This window comes from Erinaceus europaeus, chromosome 2, assembly GCF_950295315.1.
Source record: "Erinaceus europaeus chromosome 2, mEriEur2.1, whole genome shotgun sequence".
Classification (NCBI taxonomy): Eukaryota; Metazoa; Chordata; class Mammalia; order Eulipotyphla; family Erinaceidae; genus Erinaceus; species Erinaceus europaeus.
In genome coordinates, this window is record NC_080163.1 from 118,557,810 (window position 1) to 118,572,907 (window position 15,098).

The 15,098-nt window shown below is 54.3% G+C and overlaps 1 protein-coding gene across 9 annotated transcripts in view; it reads left to right on the plus strand.

Moving 5' to 3' along the window:
• CBFA2T3 (CBFA2/RUNX1 partner transcriptional co-repressor 3) overlaps nt 1-15,098 on the plus strand; it is a 64,698-nt gene that overhangs the window by 43,389 nt on the left and 6,211 nt on the right. For 5 of the 9 annotated variants that reach the window (XM_060185011.1, XM_060185013.1, XM_060185017.1 and 2 more), the window contains 6 exons: nt 208-354; nt 3,804-3,881; nt 7,972-8,213; nt 8,342-8,431; nt 12,334-12,515; nt 13,496-13,716. In XM_060185011.1, the coding sequence (XP_060040994.1) occupies nt 208-354; nt 3,804-3,881; nt 7,972-8,213; nt 8,342-8,431; nt 12,334-12,515; nt 13,496-13,716 (960 nt within the window). Of the gene's footprint in view, nt 1-207; nt 355-3,803; nt 3,882-4,680; nt 4,862-7,971; nt 8,214-8,341; nt 8,432-12,333; nt 12,516-13,495; nt 13,717-15,098 lie in introns of those variants that run through there. The other 4 variants (XM_060185014.1, XM_016191677.2, XM_060185018.1 and 1 more) reach the window with 3 other exon arrangements.

The window sequence follows — 15,098 nt, forward strand, 5'->3', positions numbered from 1 at the left end:
ACACACACACACACACACACACACACCTGTGAGTGCACCTGCACTGGCTCTGAGGTCAGTCAGTCAGGAATTATCTGGGAATCAATAGCATGCCAAATGTCTGGGCCTCTGGAAGCTCAACCCCAGCTATTGCAGGGGGCCTGGATCAGGGACTAGTGGGGCTGGAGTCCCCTCGGTCTGCTTCACCTCTCTTTACTCCCAAAACAGCCAACAAGGAGAAGAAGGCTGCAGCAATGCCCGACTCGCCAGCTGAGGTGAAGACACAGCCCCGGTCCACGCCACCCACCATGCCACCCCCACCACCAGCCGCATCCCAGGGGCCCATGCGACATCCCTCCTTCACCCCTCACACCAGTGAGTACTGGGGCAGGAGCATGAGCAGAACAGAGGAGAGAAATGCCTGGGGGTGGAGGGTTCCTGATATTTTCCCCAACCTGTGCTGACCCATGGTGACTAATGCCACTCTGAAGCCTGCGTGAACACCCACTGAAGAGGGAGGAAGTCAGTGCAGCTAAGAGCCCATGCTTTAAGGTTTCAGTACCACTGATGATGTGTCTTTGGGCAAGCTACTCGCTCTCTCTGGTGTTTTTCACAAAAATTGGGCTAGCCATTGTCCCCTCTCACCCACTGCTGTGAAAACAAGTGAGTTCACAGACATCCTTACACAGGGGCTGGCGCAAGAGCATTGCAGCAAAAGTTAGCCAATCTACTTGGAGCTCAGAGCGGGCTGGGGCCGTCCCATGGCCACACAGCAGGTTATCAGGCTTGAATGAATCCTGTCAGGCTTGCCTCCTGGAGGGCTCATGGAGATGACTCTGGTCTTGGAGCTTGGCACTGGGTTCTAGTACCAGGCACTTTGTACCTGGACCTCAGCTATGGGGAGGCCTGGAACTGGGGGACCCTGGAGAGAACTAGCTGTAGCATCTTAGAGCTGCACATAGCAACTCTGGGGGGGTCCTTTGTGGCCACCATGAAGCCTCTTTCCTTTGAGCCACAGAATTTGGTGACTTGGTGATTGAGTGATGGGAAAGGAGACCCCATGTGGGAGATCATCTTCCTCAAAACCAAGATGGCATATTTAGCCATGGGTCCTAAGTGATGGCTGGGATGGCATCTATCCCTGCTCCACATCAGAGGCCAGAAAGCTCCATACCTCAGAGGACCCCATCCCAGGCTTCCAACCCCAAACTCCTCCTAAGGGAGGAACATCAATATCCTCAACCTGTTCCCTCCAGGCTAAGAAGTAAGAGGATTTTCCTGGGCCCCTGTTCCACTCAAGGCCCCTCCCATGCTGAGTCCACAGATTTCTTCCACACAGGGTCACAGCTCCACCCACCTAAGGTCTGAGGCTCCACCCAAGACAGATTAAACTGTTAGGCCTGCTCCCTTGGTCCCTGGTGGTGCAGGGTGCTAGCTCTGCCATCCAAGTCTGAGCAGCCAGCTCAGTTCAAGTCACTGGACTTGAACATAAACTTGAGCAGCCAGCCAGTTCAAGTCACTGGACTTGAACATAAACAAGAGAGAAAGGCTGTGAGGCCAGTCTTGGCTTCTTTTTAGGATGTTGGTTTTGTGGGGGTATCCTGACCCCTCAGAGCCTCGGTAAATGGAGTAAATGGTTAAGACCTGAAAGCAGGGCGCTTGATGGCTAAACACCCCTCCTTTTTCAATTTTTTTTAAATTTTTTTATTTATTAGATACAGTCAGATATCGAGAGGGTAGGGGAGATAGAGAGGGAGAGAGACAGAGAGATACCTGCAGCACTGCTTCACTATTTGCAAAGCTTTCCCCCTGCAGGTGGGGACCAGGGGCTCGAACCAGAGTCCTTGTGCACTGGAATGTTTACTCAACCAGCTGCAACACTGCACCCCCCCCCCAAACATCCTTCCTTACAGCTCCACATCCCTCAGTTTCCAGCCCCCTTTTAGTAGGTCCATCTGTGCCCAAGTCCTGCATGTCCTGGAGACTGGGATGGGATCCCCTGACTACAGTACTGGGACCCAGAGCAGAGCCACACCCTGGGGGCTTCAAGTTCTGGGTCCACCTGCCTTGGCGACATTAGAAGGGCCATAGACTGACTGGCACTCCAGACTTGACAGTTGCTGGCCAAGTCACCTTGCTCCTTAGAGCATCATTCAACCTCCATGGGTGGAGGGAAGACCCTGTTCTGGTTTAACTTTGTGCAGCTCTGCTCAGAGGAAGGGGCCATCCCCTAACTTAGCCACCACTCACCATGACCTGTAGATTTAAGAGGGAGGAATCTGAGGACCCCAGACCCATGTGCCTATGTGGGTGCATTAGCATTGGCCCCTGTTCTTTTTTTTTTTTTTTTTACCTCCAGGGTTATTGCTGGGGCTCTATGCCTGCACTATGAATCCACTGCTCCTGGAGGCCATTTTTCCCATTTTGTTGCCCTTGTTGTCACCCTTGGTGTTATAGCTGTTGTGGTTGGATAACACAAAGAGAAATCGAGAGAGGTGGGGAAGATAGAGAGGGAGAGAGAAAGATAGACATCTGCAGACATGCTTCACTGCCTATGAAGTACCCCCCCCCCCGCAGGTGGGGAGCTGGGGGCTAGAACCAGTATCTTTACATGGTCCTTGCACTTTGCGTCATGTGGGCTTAACCTGGTGCACTACCACCTGGCCCTTGCCCTTGTTTTTCTTGGTTCAGGAGCCTCTGGCCCCAAAAGCACTAGTCAGAGAGCCAGATGTTACTGGAGGGGATAGGCCTGTGGTCAGCTGACAGGCCCAGATGTCCTTCTTATAAGACAGTGGGCCCTGTACGATTAGGGGTTCTATACACCTTTCTTGACCCTCCTTCATCCCACCCACCTTAGGCTTACATTTCTAGAGTGGAAATCCCAGCTTCATTTAGAGCACAGAGATTCTAAAAGACGGCACTTTCATTCTATCTAGATGCTGGGCCCATCCATCTGAGTCTCAGGCCGCCTTCAGGGTGGCCTCAGATTATGTTCTTCAACCCAAGGAATTCCCTGAAAGCAAGTGGCTGAGTGTATCTGGCTTGCGGTGGCCTTGTTCAGCCACGGATTCTTGCCCAGAACCTCCTGGCTTCCCCAGACCCTGCTTGTGAGCCAGATAACCAGAGCCTGACCTTGAACCATGGCTGAAGAGCTCTGGTCTGTCCTGCCCAGTCACAGCAGACCTTCACGCTGGCATTAGAACTAGAGTGTGGTCAGAGAGGTGGGCAGGAGGGCTGAGAGAATCTGGTGGTGGGGAGGGGGAGATGGACCTAGTCCCAGCTGTTTTGTAGCTGGGAGACCCTACAGAGCTCTCTTCCTACCTTTGGCTAACCCCAGTGACAGAGGGCTCACTCAGTGACTGCAGACGTACAGCCTATCCCTTGGTGGCTTCTACCCACTGACTCCAACTCAAACAAATCAAGTCTCTCTTCCCATTTGGTGCTCCCCTCCCTCCACAGTGGCACTGTCCCATTTCATTTTGGATCCACCACTGGCCTGACTGTTTAAATAGAGACTTCACACTCCAAACCAAAAGTAGGCTTGGGTTATGGGTCCCAGCATCCTGAGAACCCAAAAGAAAGTGTGGCCACAATATCTCTAAGAGATCCCCTGAGCTGAACATTAATCTATAGAGGGGGAGATCAGCCCAAAGAAGGGGAGGGTGTGACCCACAGTGGTGATGAAGCCCCAACCCCCAGAACCACTAGCAGGAGTTTAGGGTGTGCTGGCGGCCTCTCCCGCCCCACAAAAGATGCCTGGCAGAGCAGAGTCCTAGCTGCCCCCAAATGGTCCTTACAGCCTGTTTTTCTTATTTTGCTTACAGATCAAGAGGATGGGCCAGCGATGTCCCTGCCCCCTGGCCGTTTTCACGGCTGCTTAAAATGGTCTATGGTCTGTCTTTGTAAGTAAAATAACAAAAACCACGGCCTCACCCCACCACAGCCCATCCCACCACCCTCTGCCTGCCTACACCTGTACACCCCACTATTGCATCTCTCTGAGAGAAAGAAAAAGGGGTCTCAAGAGAGCAGAGCCATCGGAAACCCCAGATCTCACAGACCTGAGTTCACAACCTAGTCCTGCCACTTGGGAATTCTGTGACCTTGGGCAAGGGGACAGTGTCTCTGAGTTCCCTATTCCCCAAATGCTAGGCAAGTAAGATACCCATAATTTCAGCACAGTGGAGAAGGTGGACCCCACCTGGGCTGAGTCCCAGTATCATGCTTCTTGGCAGTGGGGCTGAAAATGACTATCATTACTCTTGCATGTTTCCCCACCTGTAAAAAGGAATGCTCACACTGGTCTTTCAGTGGACGCACTGGTCACTGGTAGGTGGCTCCATCACTCAAATACCTTGAACTGATACTCTCTGGGACTCTCTGGGGTGTTTCTTAGAGTGCACTGGGGCCAGACCCCCTATAAGCTAGCTCTCCCAGCCCAGATGTGTATCAGCTCAAGACTGTAACATTGTGCATTCCTCCTACTTTGTGACACTGTGACATGCTGACATTACACTGGCTGATTGAGGGTTTTCTTGGGACCCCAAGATCCTGACTCTGAAAGCTTCCCTACTCCTAGAAAGGAGAGGGGCTGTGCCTTCAGTTCCTAGACCTGGCCTGACTCCCCTCCACCCTCCGCCCCAAGGCCCAAGGCCCTAGGCGTGGGAGCAGCAGGGGTTGCTAGTGTGTGCCCCCAAACCTCAGCTGGGGACACGTGTGCAGTCTAACTTAGTAACACACCTGTTGTGGGAATGAAAGCACTTGTGGCTGGGGTTATTTTCGGAGTCTCTTTAGCAAGCTGCTGAGACTGCCCAGCAGCCCGCGGGAGCAAGCAGGGCCAGCAGCCTTCAGGAGGACCCAGGCGCCCAGGCAAGCACGGCTGGTAAGGCAGCGGCAGGGAGGCCTTGGGGCCGCCCAAGGGGGGAATAGCAGCACATCTCAGAACTCTTAGGAAGGTACATACCCCCAGGATGGCCCAGCTCAGGCTCAAGGAGCAAACCCCATGCAATAGTAGTCACCTCCTGGGGCCACCATTTGTCCTGACATCCATGTGTGTCAGTGTTCACCATGAGAGGCTGCAGCTGGCCAGGTCTGCTGGTCTGTCTCAGCCTCAGACCAGGGCTGAGGGAGGGTGTGATTTGAGGTGCACTGTGTGGGACCATCCACAATAGGGGGTGCCTCTAGGCCCTGATGGCTTCTCAGTTTCCTCAGGCCAGGGCTGAAAGCTTAGATTAAGTACTCCTCTGGGGAGGAAAAGACTAGAAGTAGAGCCTGGTGACCCCAAAACCATCCTTCCCAGCAGAGGCCAAGGCACACTTCTATGGCTAACCCGGCCTGCCACCAGGGGTCCCAAACCCTGTTAAGCAGGGACAGTTACTGATCAGCAACCACCCAGCGTGTCAGTCCCATTCAGCCGAGGGTCTCTGGCCCCTTGTGGTGGCCAAGGGGCACACTGTTTTGTAAGTGACAAGCTCCAGGCAGAGGGGTCCATCACCCCTTCCTCTGACCCCCCAATACCCCACCCCTGTGGACACCAAAGGCGGTTTGCAAATGAAGATAGTAATGCTGAACAGAGTCAGCACTACAGGTCTGAGCTAGTGCAGGCAATGCAGGGCACAACAGGACACTCTATCCCCTTGAGTGTGTCAGGCACTGGGGGTATGCGCAGGGGCGCGGGGGGATGTACTTATAGCTCCTTGCAGCCCCGCAGCCACAGCAGTTGAGGTCTGGAATGGGAATGAGCAGGGGTCACATAGCCAAGGAACAGCCTCCACTGCTGAGTGAAGTCCTGCCTGAGCCTGTCTGGCATGTGTGTGACAGAGGAGGCAGGTGGCCTGTAGGGGAAAGCCCTGGCAGGTGTCACAGGCAGACAGGTCAGTGAGGAGAAGCCTGTCATTGAAGGTTGGAGGTGCCAGTGGGGTTCATAAGCCGGCAGAGCGGGCAGGATAGTGAGTCCCAGGACACCCATCCCCTCAGGAGCTGTGTCTCCCGAGTTTGTAGGGGTGGAACCTGACTGGGACCCAGGAGGGGTGCTAGGAAGCAGGGGCTGCATGCGCATGCCCTACCTTGCACCTTCCCACCGTCACAGTTGGGAGAGGAGTCAGCAGTCGGCAGAGGTCACATCCCAAGCTCCACATAGAGAGGGGCTCTGTTCCCCATGTCCACACACAGACCACCAAACCTTGGCCACAGGTCTGAGGAGGTGGCGGGAGCCTGAGGGAGCAGTTGCTTTAGAGCTGGTCCACACCCGCAGACACTTCTTCAAATAGCAAGGTGTGAGGATAGACCCAGGCAGCTGGGATGGGCAGGGCCCTCTGTGCATGTGCGAGTGTGCAGCATGTGTGCCTGTGCATAAGGGTGTGAGCATGTAGGGATATGTACTGTACGTGACTGCATTTGTACGTTTAATTTACTTGGGTTTCTTTTTGGTGTTTTGTCATCACTGAGGTTTCACCACTCCGTGCCTACTTTTTTTTAGAAACAGAGGGAGAGAGAACAACAGCACAGCATCAATGCTCCCTTCAGTGCAGTGGGGGCTGGGCTCAAACCTAGTTCGTTCACATGGCAGAGCAGGTGCACTACCCAGGTGAACTGTTTTGCCAAGTCTGGAGAATGGAAGGAGGGGTGCCACCAGGTTTTCCACTAGGGCTTCACACCTGCGTACTTCTACCCACCACCCCTGGTGGACTCTTTTTCTAGCTAGAGGGTGAGAGATAAAGAGGGAGAGGAGAGACACCACAGCACCACCCCACCTCTTGTAAAGCTTCCCCTTTGCATGGTGCCCCCATGTAGTTTCCACGGGTTTGAACCCAGGTCCTCAAGCTTGGTAAAGCATGTGCTGTATTGGGTGAACTATCTCCCAGCTCTCTGTATGTATGTGTTTGTGAGCACACATAGACATTCAATTGTGAGTCTATACACACATTCCTCCCAGCCTCCTTTTCTTTTTCTTTTTTTAAATATTTATTTATTTCCTTTCATTGCCTTTGTTTTATTGTTGTAGTTATTGATATCATCATTGTTGACAGAACAGAGAGAAATGGAGAGAGGAGGGGAAGACAGAGTGGGGAGAGAAAGACACCTGTCGACCTGCTTGACTGCTTGTAAAGCGACTCCCCTGCAGGTGGGGAGCCAGGGGCTCGAACCAGGATCTTTGAGCTTTGCGCCACGTGCACTTAACCCACTGTGCTACCACCTGACACCTCTAGCCTCCTTTTCTAAACACTTCTGTTGTCACAGCGCCCTTGAACTCTGACCTCTCTGAAGGTATTGTGCAGGTGTATAGGAGGACCCTGGGCCCCAGGGCATAGGCTAGGCCTTTCCTTCTGTCATCTGAGGTTTAGAATGAGCTCCTTCCCTAAGAATCCTGTCTATACCCCCGTTTCTGACCATAGGAGTGGGCCTGAGTCATCTGTCCTGCTGCTCTGGGTCCTGTAGTATCCTTGCCAAGGCCCCATAGGTGTCATGCACCCCAGCCATGAGCATATGTCTGAACGTGCCCCTACCAGGCAGCAGCTGGCCCAGAACCTCTGCCTGAATCCAGTTCTTTGTCCTAGAGTATGCATCCTTGACCCTACCCCAAATCTTACCTGCTGGTCATTAGGCCCTCATGTGGTGATGTCTGTAGTGGGTATCACTCAATGCTGTTGTATGATGTGAGGGGGAAGAGATTGCCTCATTTGAGGGTACAAGCGAGTCACCTAGAAGAGAAGTTGGCTGATGGGGTGGAGGCACTCCTGTGGAAAGACAGCTGGGCTACCTGGAAGGGAGGGGGTGTCTGCCAGGCTGCTGGGGGTTCCAGAACCCCCTTCAGGTGTGGAGGACCTGGTGGAGCTGGGTGGGAAGTGGGGGTCTTGTCTTACCACCTCACCTAGCTGGGATCTAGGGCACCAAGTGTGCACCCATAAGCATGCAAGGACCTGGTCCTCAGTGCCCACTTGTGAGCCCTGTGGCTCTCTTGGCTACTCACTCATAACCCCCACCCGTCTGCAGTGATGAACGGCAGCAGCCACTCGCCCACAGCCGTCCACGGCACCCCATCCACACCCAATGGCATCAGCAATGGCCCAGCCACCTCCTCTACGGCTGCTCTGACCACACAGCACCTGCCCCCAGCCTGTGGGGCTCGGCAACTCTGCAAACTCAAACGTTTCCTCACCACCCTGCAGCAGTTTGGCAACGACATCTCCCCTGAGATTGGAGAACGCGTGCGCACGCTGGTGCTGGGACTTGTGGTGAGTAGGATGACAGGCACTCTGCAGAGTTAGGAGTCACTGTGACTGTGGGGACCAGGGAGGCTTCGTGGGGGACCTTCTGGGGCTGAGCAGAGGACTCACTGATGCTGGATGCCTTCTTCCTTCAGAACTCTACGCTGACCATTGAGGAATTTCACTCCAAGCTCCAGGAAGCCACCAACTTTCCCCTACGGCCATTCGTCATCCCCTTCCTGAAGGTAAGGCAGCCTGGCACCCCCACATAAAGGATCCCCCAAGAGGCCTCCATCCATCCCTTCCCACTCTATTCCAGCAGCCTATGGACTTCCCTGTCCCCTATCATTTCTTTTTCTTTTTTATTTATTTATTTATTCCCTTTTGTTGCCCTTGTTTTTTTGTGTTTTTTGTTGTTGTTATTGTTGTCATCGTTGTGAGATAGGACAGAGAGAAATGGAGAGAGGATGGGATGACAGAGAAGGGGAGAGAAAGATAGACACCTGCAGACCTGCTTCACCGCCTGTGAAGTGACTTCCCTGCAGGTGGGGAGCCGGGGGCTCAAACCAGGATCCTTACGTCAGTCCTTGCGCTTTGTGCCACGTGCGCTTAACTCGCTGTGCTACCACCCAACTCCCTATCATTTATATTAGTTAAGACTACTAACTAGTTCCTAGGTATGATTATTTGCCACTAAACTCAGTGTTGCCCCATGGAGCTCCAGATCAGCTATTTTTCATCAGCCCACTATCTAGTTACATTGTCAGCTGCTGTGAGCATCTGAGCATGAATGTACCTGAGTGTGCAGGGGACACGGCTGTGGGTGGCAAACCCTCCTGGGGCTGCCACCCCAGTGAAGGAAAAGCCATAAACCCACAGTGAGGATGTTATCTGACTAGGATGATGGTGTAAGAGTGGCTATGTACAAGCGGGCAGAATCTCCCAATGTCAGGGAATACACATACAAAGGTCTGGGACAAGTGTGTATTTCCATATGGCCTGAAGGGAGGCAGGGATAGGAAGATGGATGGATGATGGGTGGATATTGGGTAAAAAGGTATTCCATGTGCAAGACAAGCCCCCTGCAGCAGTCATGGCAGTGGCAGTAGTTGCGAGCTGCTACTTTTCCACAGCCCATTTCATAGGTCTGTATGAGCTCCCAGTGGGACCTCCAACTCTTACATGGTCCTATTGGTGGAGGCTGTCTCAGGATAAGCCAGACCCCCAAGCTCCAGGTTTGAACCCAAGCCCCCACCACTGAGCAGCTCAGTGCCTTCATATCCACAGGAAGCCTTCTCAGACCACTGGGGAGACGGCGGGAAGCAATGCATGTGATGTTTGCACACACCTGGTTCACATGGGTTTTGCATAGACTTAAAATGTTCTGTATATGAGACACACTTGACAAAGCAGGCCCTCTGGCTAACCCCCTGGCAGTCCCAAAGGGGAGATACAGGTGCCACCACTGTTCCTGGTAAACAAGTAGGGAAACAGAGGCTCTAAGACCCACACACACTGCCTGAGAAATGGAGCAGGGAGCTGAACCCAAGGCCTCTTCAGAGAGGCATATCCTAGGCAGCCCTCTGTTCCCTATAGTCACCCCACCACCACACTGTGTACCCCACAGCACACCCCACCTTTTTAAAAAAATGTATTATCTTTATTTATTTATTGGATAGAAACAGCCAGAAATTGAGAGGGAAGGGGGTGATAAAAAGGGAAGAAGACAGAGAGACACCTGCAGCCCTGCCTCACCACTTGTGAAGCTTTCCCTCTGCAGGTGGGGACCTGGGGCTCGAACCTGGGTCCTTTCACACTGTACATGTGTGCTCAACCAGGTGCACCACCACCCAGCCCCAGAACACCCTACCTCCCCTCCCTCCAGCCTTCCACTGGTGCCCTGCTGCTCACACTCCTGTGGCCACACAGTAGGAATGGTGTCAGGACTGGCAGCCCATCTGGTGACCGTCTGAACTCGTCAGAATGGGAAGTGCCAACACCCCTATTCCACCTCCGCCTCCTACTCACTGCACCACTCCTGTCTTGGGGCACAGCACCCGCTGATGCTGTCAGATCAAATATTTACAGCAGATGTCCAGCCCGCTACTGCCACCCTTGTTTATCTGAGCAGCAGGACAAGGAAGGCAGCCTCATCCCTGCTGTCACTTCCTCCAGGCTCCTCACTCACTGTGCCAACCCCCCACACACACTACATGGCACCAGACAGGAAGTGCCTGCCACAGTCCCACTCTGCCTCAGTTTCCTTCTGCCCGCAGCAGCTTGCACAGACATCTACAGGCTCCCAGCCTTAATGGCTCATGGTAGTCATCTAGCCACCTGGGGTGTGGGGCTTGCCCTCCAGCTGATGCCCTTAACTCCAAGGACCCCCCCAGCCAAGAGCACCAAGGACACAAGTCCATTCATTTCCCTGACCTGGAGCTCCTGAGGTGAGACTGGATCTGTGGCCTGTGGACAAGGCATCACTGAGTCTGATCCCAAGGTTCTGCCAGAAGTGATCACACCCAGTCACTGGAAGCTGGGGCAGAGGAACAGGAGTGAGTGACCATCCAGGCCACAGAGACTTCAGTCCCCGATTTTCTCACTTGTCTGGCCCTGGGCTTCCAGTAGTAACAGCACCCTTCTGAGGCTCCATGGAGCCCCAGGCAGCAACCAGCAGCCACCCTGCACCCTCTGGGGGTCTCCTCCTGTTCCTGTGAGTACCAGTCTACCCATCTTTCTCCAGCTCTGAGCCTTGGTCCTCCTGTACTCATCTACAGGGCAAGGTGTGGGGAAGTTAGGGGGTAATTCCATGTACAAGACTGTAGGAGAGGCCTTTATAGCTCCTGTCCCAGTAGCATCAGAGAAGCTAAAACACTTGCATGAAGTGTCACAGCAAGGCAAGTTTACACACCCATATGGGCATCAGATGGTGTTGGCAAAGCCATGAAAGCATCTAGATCCTCGTTAAGTGGGAATGATCTTACTGAAAACAGTGACCATGGTGTTTTCACAAACACCATTTCCCTCTGGTTCTACTCTTTGAGTGTGAAAAAGATACTTCTGAACATCTCTGTGGTTGGACCTCAGAGTCAGGGTCCAGCGGGCTTTTGTGACCTCAACAGCTCAGTCTGTCCAGCTCTCAACAGTAAGACCTCCCAGGAGTCCTGGTTCCAGGGAACAGGAGAGAGACAGAACCAGATGAAATTTTTCAGGCTTTCTGCCCCCAGTCCTCCTGAGGTGGAGTTCCCACTGCCCTGCAACCAAAATCCTGGGTCCCCTGCTCCCTCTCCTGAACTGGACCTTATGCATGACTGAGCTGTTAGGCCTTTCCAGAAGCTGGAGAGATGCCGCCCCACCCACCAGGTCCCCCACCCGCACCCGGCTCCCAGCTGGCCCCAGCCGGCAGGAATCCAGATGTTTCCACCACCCTGACAGCAACCAGCCGGCCAGCCGGTGCTGTGCAGCCCCACCCTGCCGAACTGGTCAGGGGGAGGCCGGGAGGGAGAGGGAGGATGTTTGGCGTCGTTAGACCTCCCGGGACCTCGTTTCCCAGCTCCTCTCCTAACGTGCTCGACAGATGGCGGGCTGGCCCCTGTTCAGCTATCCAAATAGAAAAACAGGCCTGGAAGCCGAGACAGAATAAGAACACACAGACTGCTTGTTGGGGTGGGAGTGTGCTTATGGGGCCGGAGGAGGCAGAGGCAGGAGTGGCCACTGTGGCAGCTTTGAACCCCCTGAGAAAGTTGGGGAATTATATTTATTTACAAATACTGGGAACCTTGGCTTTCCTGCTAGGCCACCCTCCAGCTTCCCAGGGCCTGGCCTGTGGGAAGAGAAGCTGGTTTGCAGTCCACCAAAGGTGGGAGTCACAAGCCTGGTCCCTCAGGGCAGGAGGGCACAGAGACCACCCCCTCACTGGTGATGCAGGTGGACATATCATTGTTTCCTGTTTCCCTTACCCTCACCAATAAATGTCTGATCCATTTGTGGTGTCCTGAGAACATTCTCAGCCACTCCTAACGGGAGTGAGGAATGACCAGTCCAGAGAGGTTATGCGATTCTCCCTGCATCACACAGCATGAGGCCAAGTCATTATGGTACCATGCCAGCCCAACTGCAAGTGCCTGAACTCTTTCCCTGTTCACAGGCCAACCTGCCCTTGTTGCAGCGTGAGCTGCTGCACTGTGCCCGCCTGGCCAAGCAGACCCCTGCCCAGTACCTGGCCCAGCATGAGCAGCTACTGCTGGACGCCAGTGCTGCCTCCCCCCTTGATTCCTCCGAGCTCCTGCTGGAAGTCAATGACCATGGCAAGAGGAGGACACCTGACAGGTGCATGGCTTGGGAGAGGATGGGCTGGGGAGGGCTGGGGCCCATCCATGCGAGACAGCCTCTGGCCCACCTTCTGATGCCCTTATCTCCATGCTGAGATGCCAGCACTCCTCTGCGGCCACCAAGACCCCGGTCCTTGGCTACTAGGTGCAGCCTACTGAAGGGTCAAGCCATCCCTGACCTGCCTGGGACTCAGCTGCCCAAAGTCAGGGTGAGGACTAGGGTCAGGATGAGCAATGAGGACAAGGCCAGAGTGAAGAAAAGTGAGAGGGCCCAAGTCAGGATGAAGTCAATGTTAAGGGACCAGGCTCAGCAGTAGATCACATGTGTTATCATGCATAGGACTCAAGTTCAGGCCCCAGTCTCTACCTGCAGGGCGTGAGGAATTTTATGAGCAATAGAGCAGTGTTTAGATGTCTCCTCTCTATCTCATTATTGCTCTCTGTCACTCTTTATCAAAAATTAAGAAAAAGGGGGGTGGGAATGGCCAGTGGAAACAGTGGAGCCATATATAGGCTGAGCCCCAACAATAGCCCTGGTGGCAAAAAAGGGGGGGGGGGTCAGTGTCAGTTCAGGGTTAAGAAGGACAAGGTCAGGCAGAAGTCACCTGGTAGTAATCACGCCTGTTCCTCTGGCTGAGTGAATACCTGCAGTGTCCAGATCTGAGGCCCCAGGCACACTGCTGGTCCTCGGTGTGGGTAAAGGAGGTGTTTGTCCTGCTGCTGGGAGCAGGGGCAGAAGTCTTCGTGCAGGAGCTGGGCTTCCTCCTCCACATTTCCTGACCCATGTGTCCAGGAGTTCTCACATGCAGAGGAGACTGAAGCCACTGAGCTCGCAAGGAGACTGGAGAGGGCTGAGGGTTCCAGCAGTGGTTTAACTTCTGCTGTTGTCTATCCCCTGTCTCCCTCTCTCCCCTCCTCCTGAACTTCTGTCCCTTCTCCTGGCCATGTGACCTCGATTCTGCCTGTTCCTTGGACCAGGACCAAAGAGAATGGGTCAGACCGTGACCCACTGCACCCCGATCACCTCAGTAAGCGGCCATGCACCCTGAGCCCTGCCCAGCGCTATAGCCCCAGCAATGGGCTGCCGCCCCCCACACCCCCCCACTACCGGCTGGAGGACATGGCCATGGCCCACCACTTCCGAGACTCTTACCGCCACACAGACCCTCGAGAGCTTCGGGAGCGCCATCGGCCACTTGGTGAGCAGTGTTCCAGGGCAGGTGTGGACACTTTTGCCTCGTGTGTTCATAGAGTGTGTGCAAAGAGCACCAGGAACAACTATACGCATCTTTGGGGAGGAGACACAGTGATGACTGGGCCTAGTCTGACAAAAGGTGCTCAGAGGAATTGCTATCCGAAGAGGTTTGATGGAGGTCTAGCCCTGAAGGGAGGCCCCCCACCAGGCTAGTCTGAACCTAAAAGCTCAGAAAAAGAGTCCTCTCTCCCAACCTAGAGCAGAGGAACTTCTGGCAGGGACAGGTATGGGACCCTTGATTGTCACTACCTGAGAGCATTTGTTCATCTCCTTAGACAGAAGTGGCAGGGCAAAGGGGGGAGGAGTGTCCAAACTGGGTAGGGAGAGATGCCGTGGACAGGAGGGGTATGTGCCAGCCACAGGAGTTATTAGCATATGGGGTACCTATCACAGGAGATGTGGGCATAGACAGTTGTATGACCTCAGGTGGTGGGGTGCCCCCAAAGTGGGGCACAGGATTCATAAAGTCCCACAGCTGTGCTGATAACTGGGTGACAAGCTGGGTGGGCTCTGACCTCCTCCTCCGCCCCGTCTTCCTTCGGCCTTGGAGACAGCATATCCTATATGACAGGTTAGTATGACTATTTTTTAGATTCTTCTGCTCTGACCGTCCTCTGCAAGGATGAAGGGCCCCTCCACCCTTGCTGTTCTGAGTATGTAGAAAGGTCAGCCTATAAAAGCCACCCCAGAGGGCAGCCTAGGACAGAAGGGGGGCCCTCAAGGACAGAATGAATACAGACCTGACCCCAGACCAGGCCATCTCCCCGCCCCCACCCTGCGGAAGCTTCTGGGGCCCCGGCCCAGGCAGCAGGTGACAACGTCTGGCTCACTGCAGCCGGGGCAGGCAGGTGCTAATTCCCACCCGCTTCTGCTAATGCAAAAATAAACTCCAGCTGTCAGGCGACCTCAGCCACTATTTTGGTTGGGGCGTTGGCACAAGCCCGGCTCCGTGGGCGGCCAGGCAGGGCAGTGGACAGTAAGATGCAGCTACCCCTTTCACTCCCTTCTGCAGGTAGGGGACTTGTAGACCCTGAGGGACCAAACCCCCAGCCCAGGCTTGGGGTACCACCAAAGCAGAGCACCAGAACCCCGAGAGTTAGAACATCAGGTGCTTCAAAGAGCATGAAGGCTCTGCCAAGAGAGGACAGTCCAGTATGTCCCTTGGGTCACAGTGCTTCCTAATTTTAGGGGAGGGCACCCCATTTCCCCCTTTATTTCCTTCTCTGGAGCCATGACCAGCTCTGGCGGCTGAGGGCATGCTCCTGCTGGGCCCCCTGGAGACACTGTCCCTAAGCAGCCTCAGTTTCCATGTTGGTACCCTGGGAA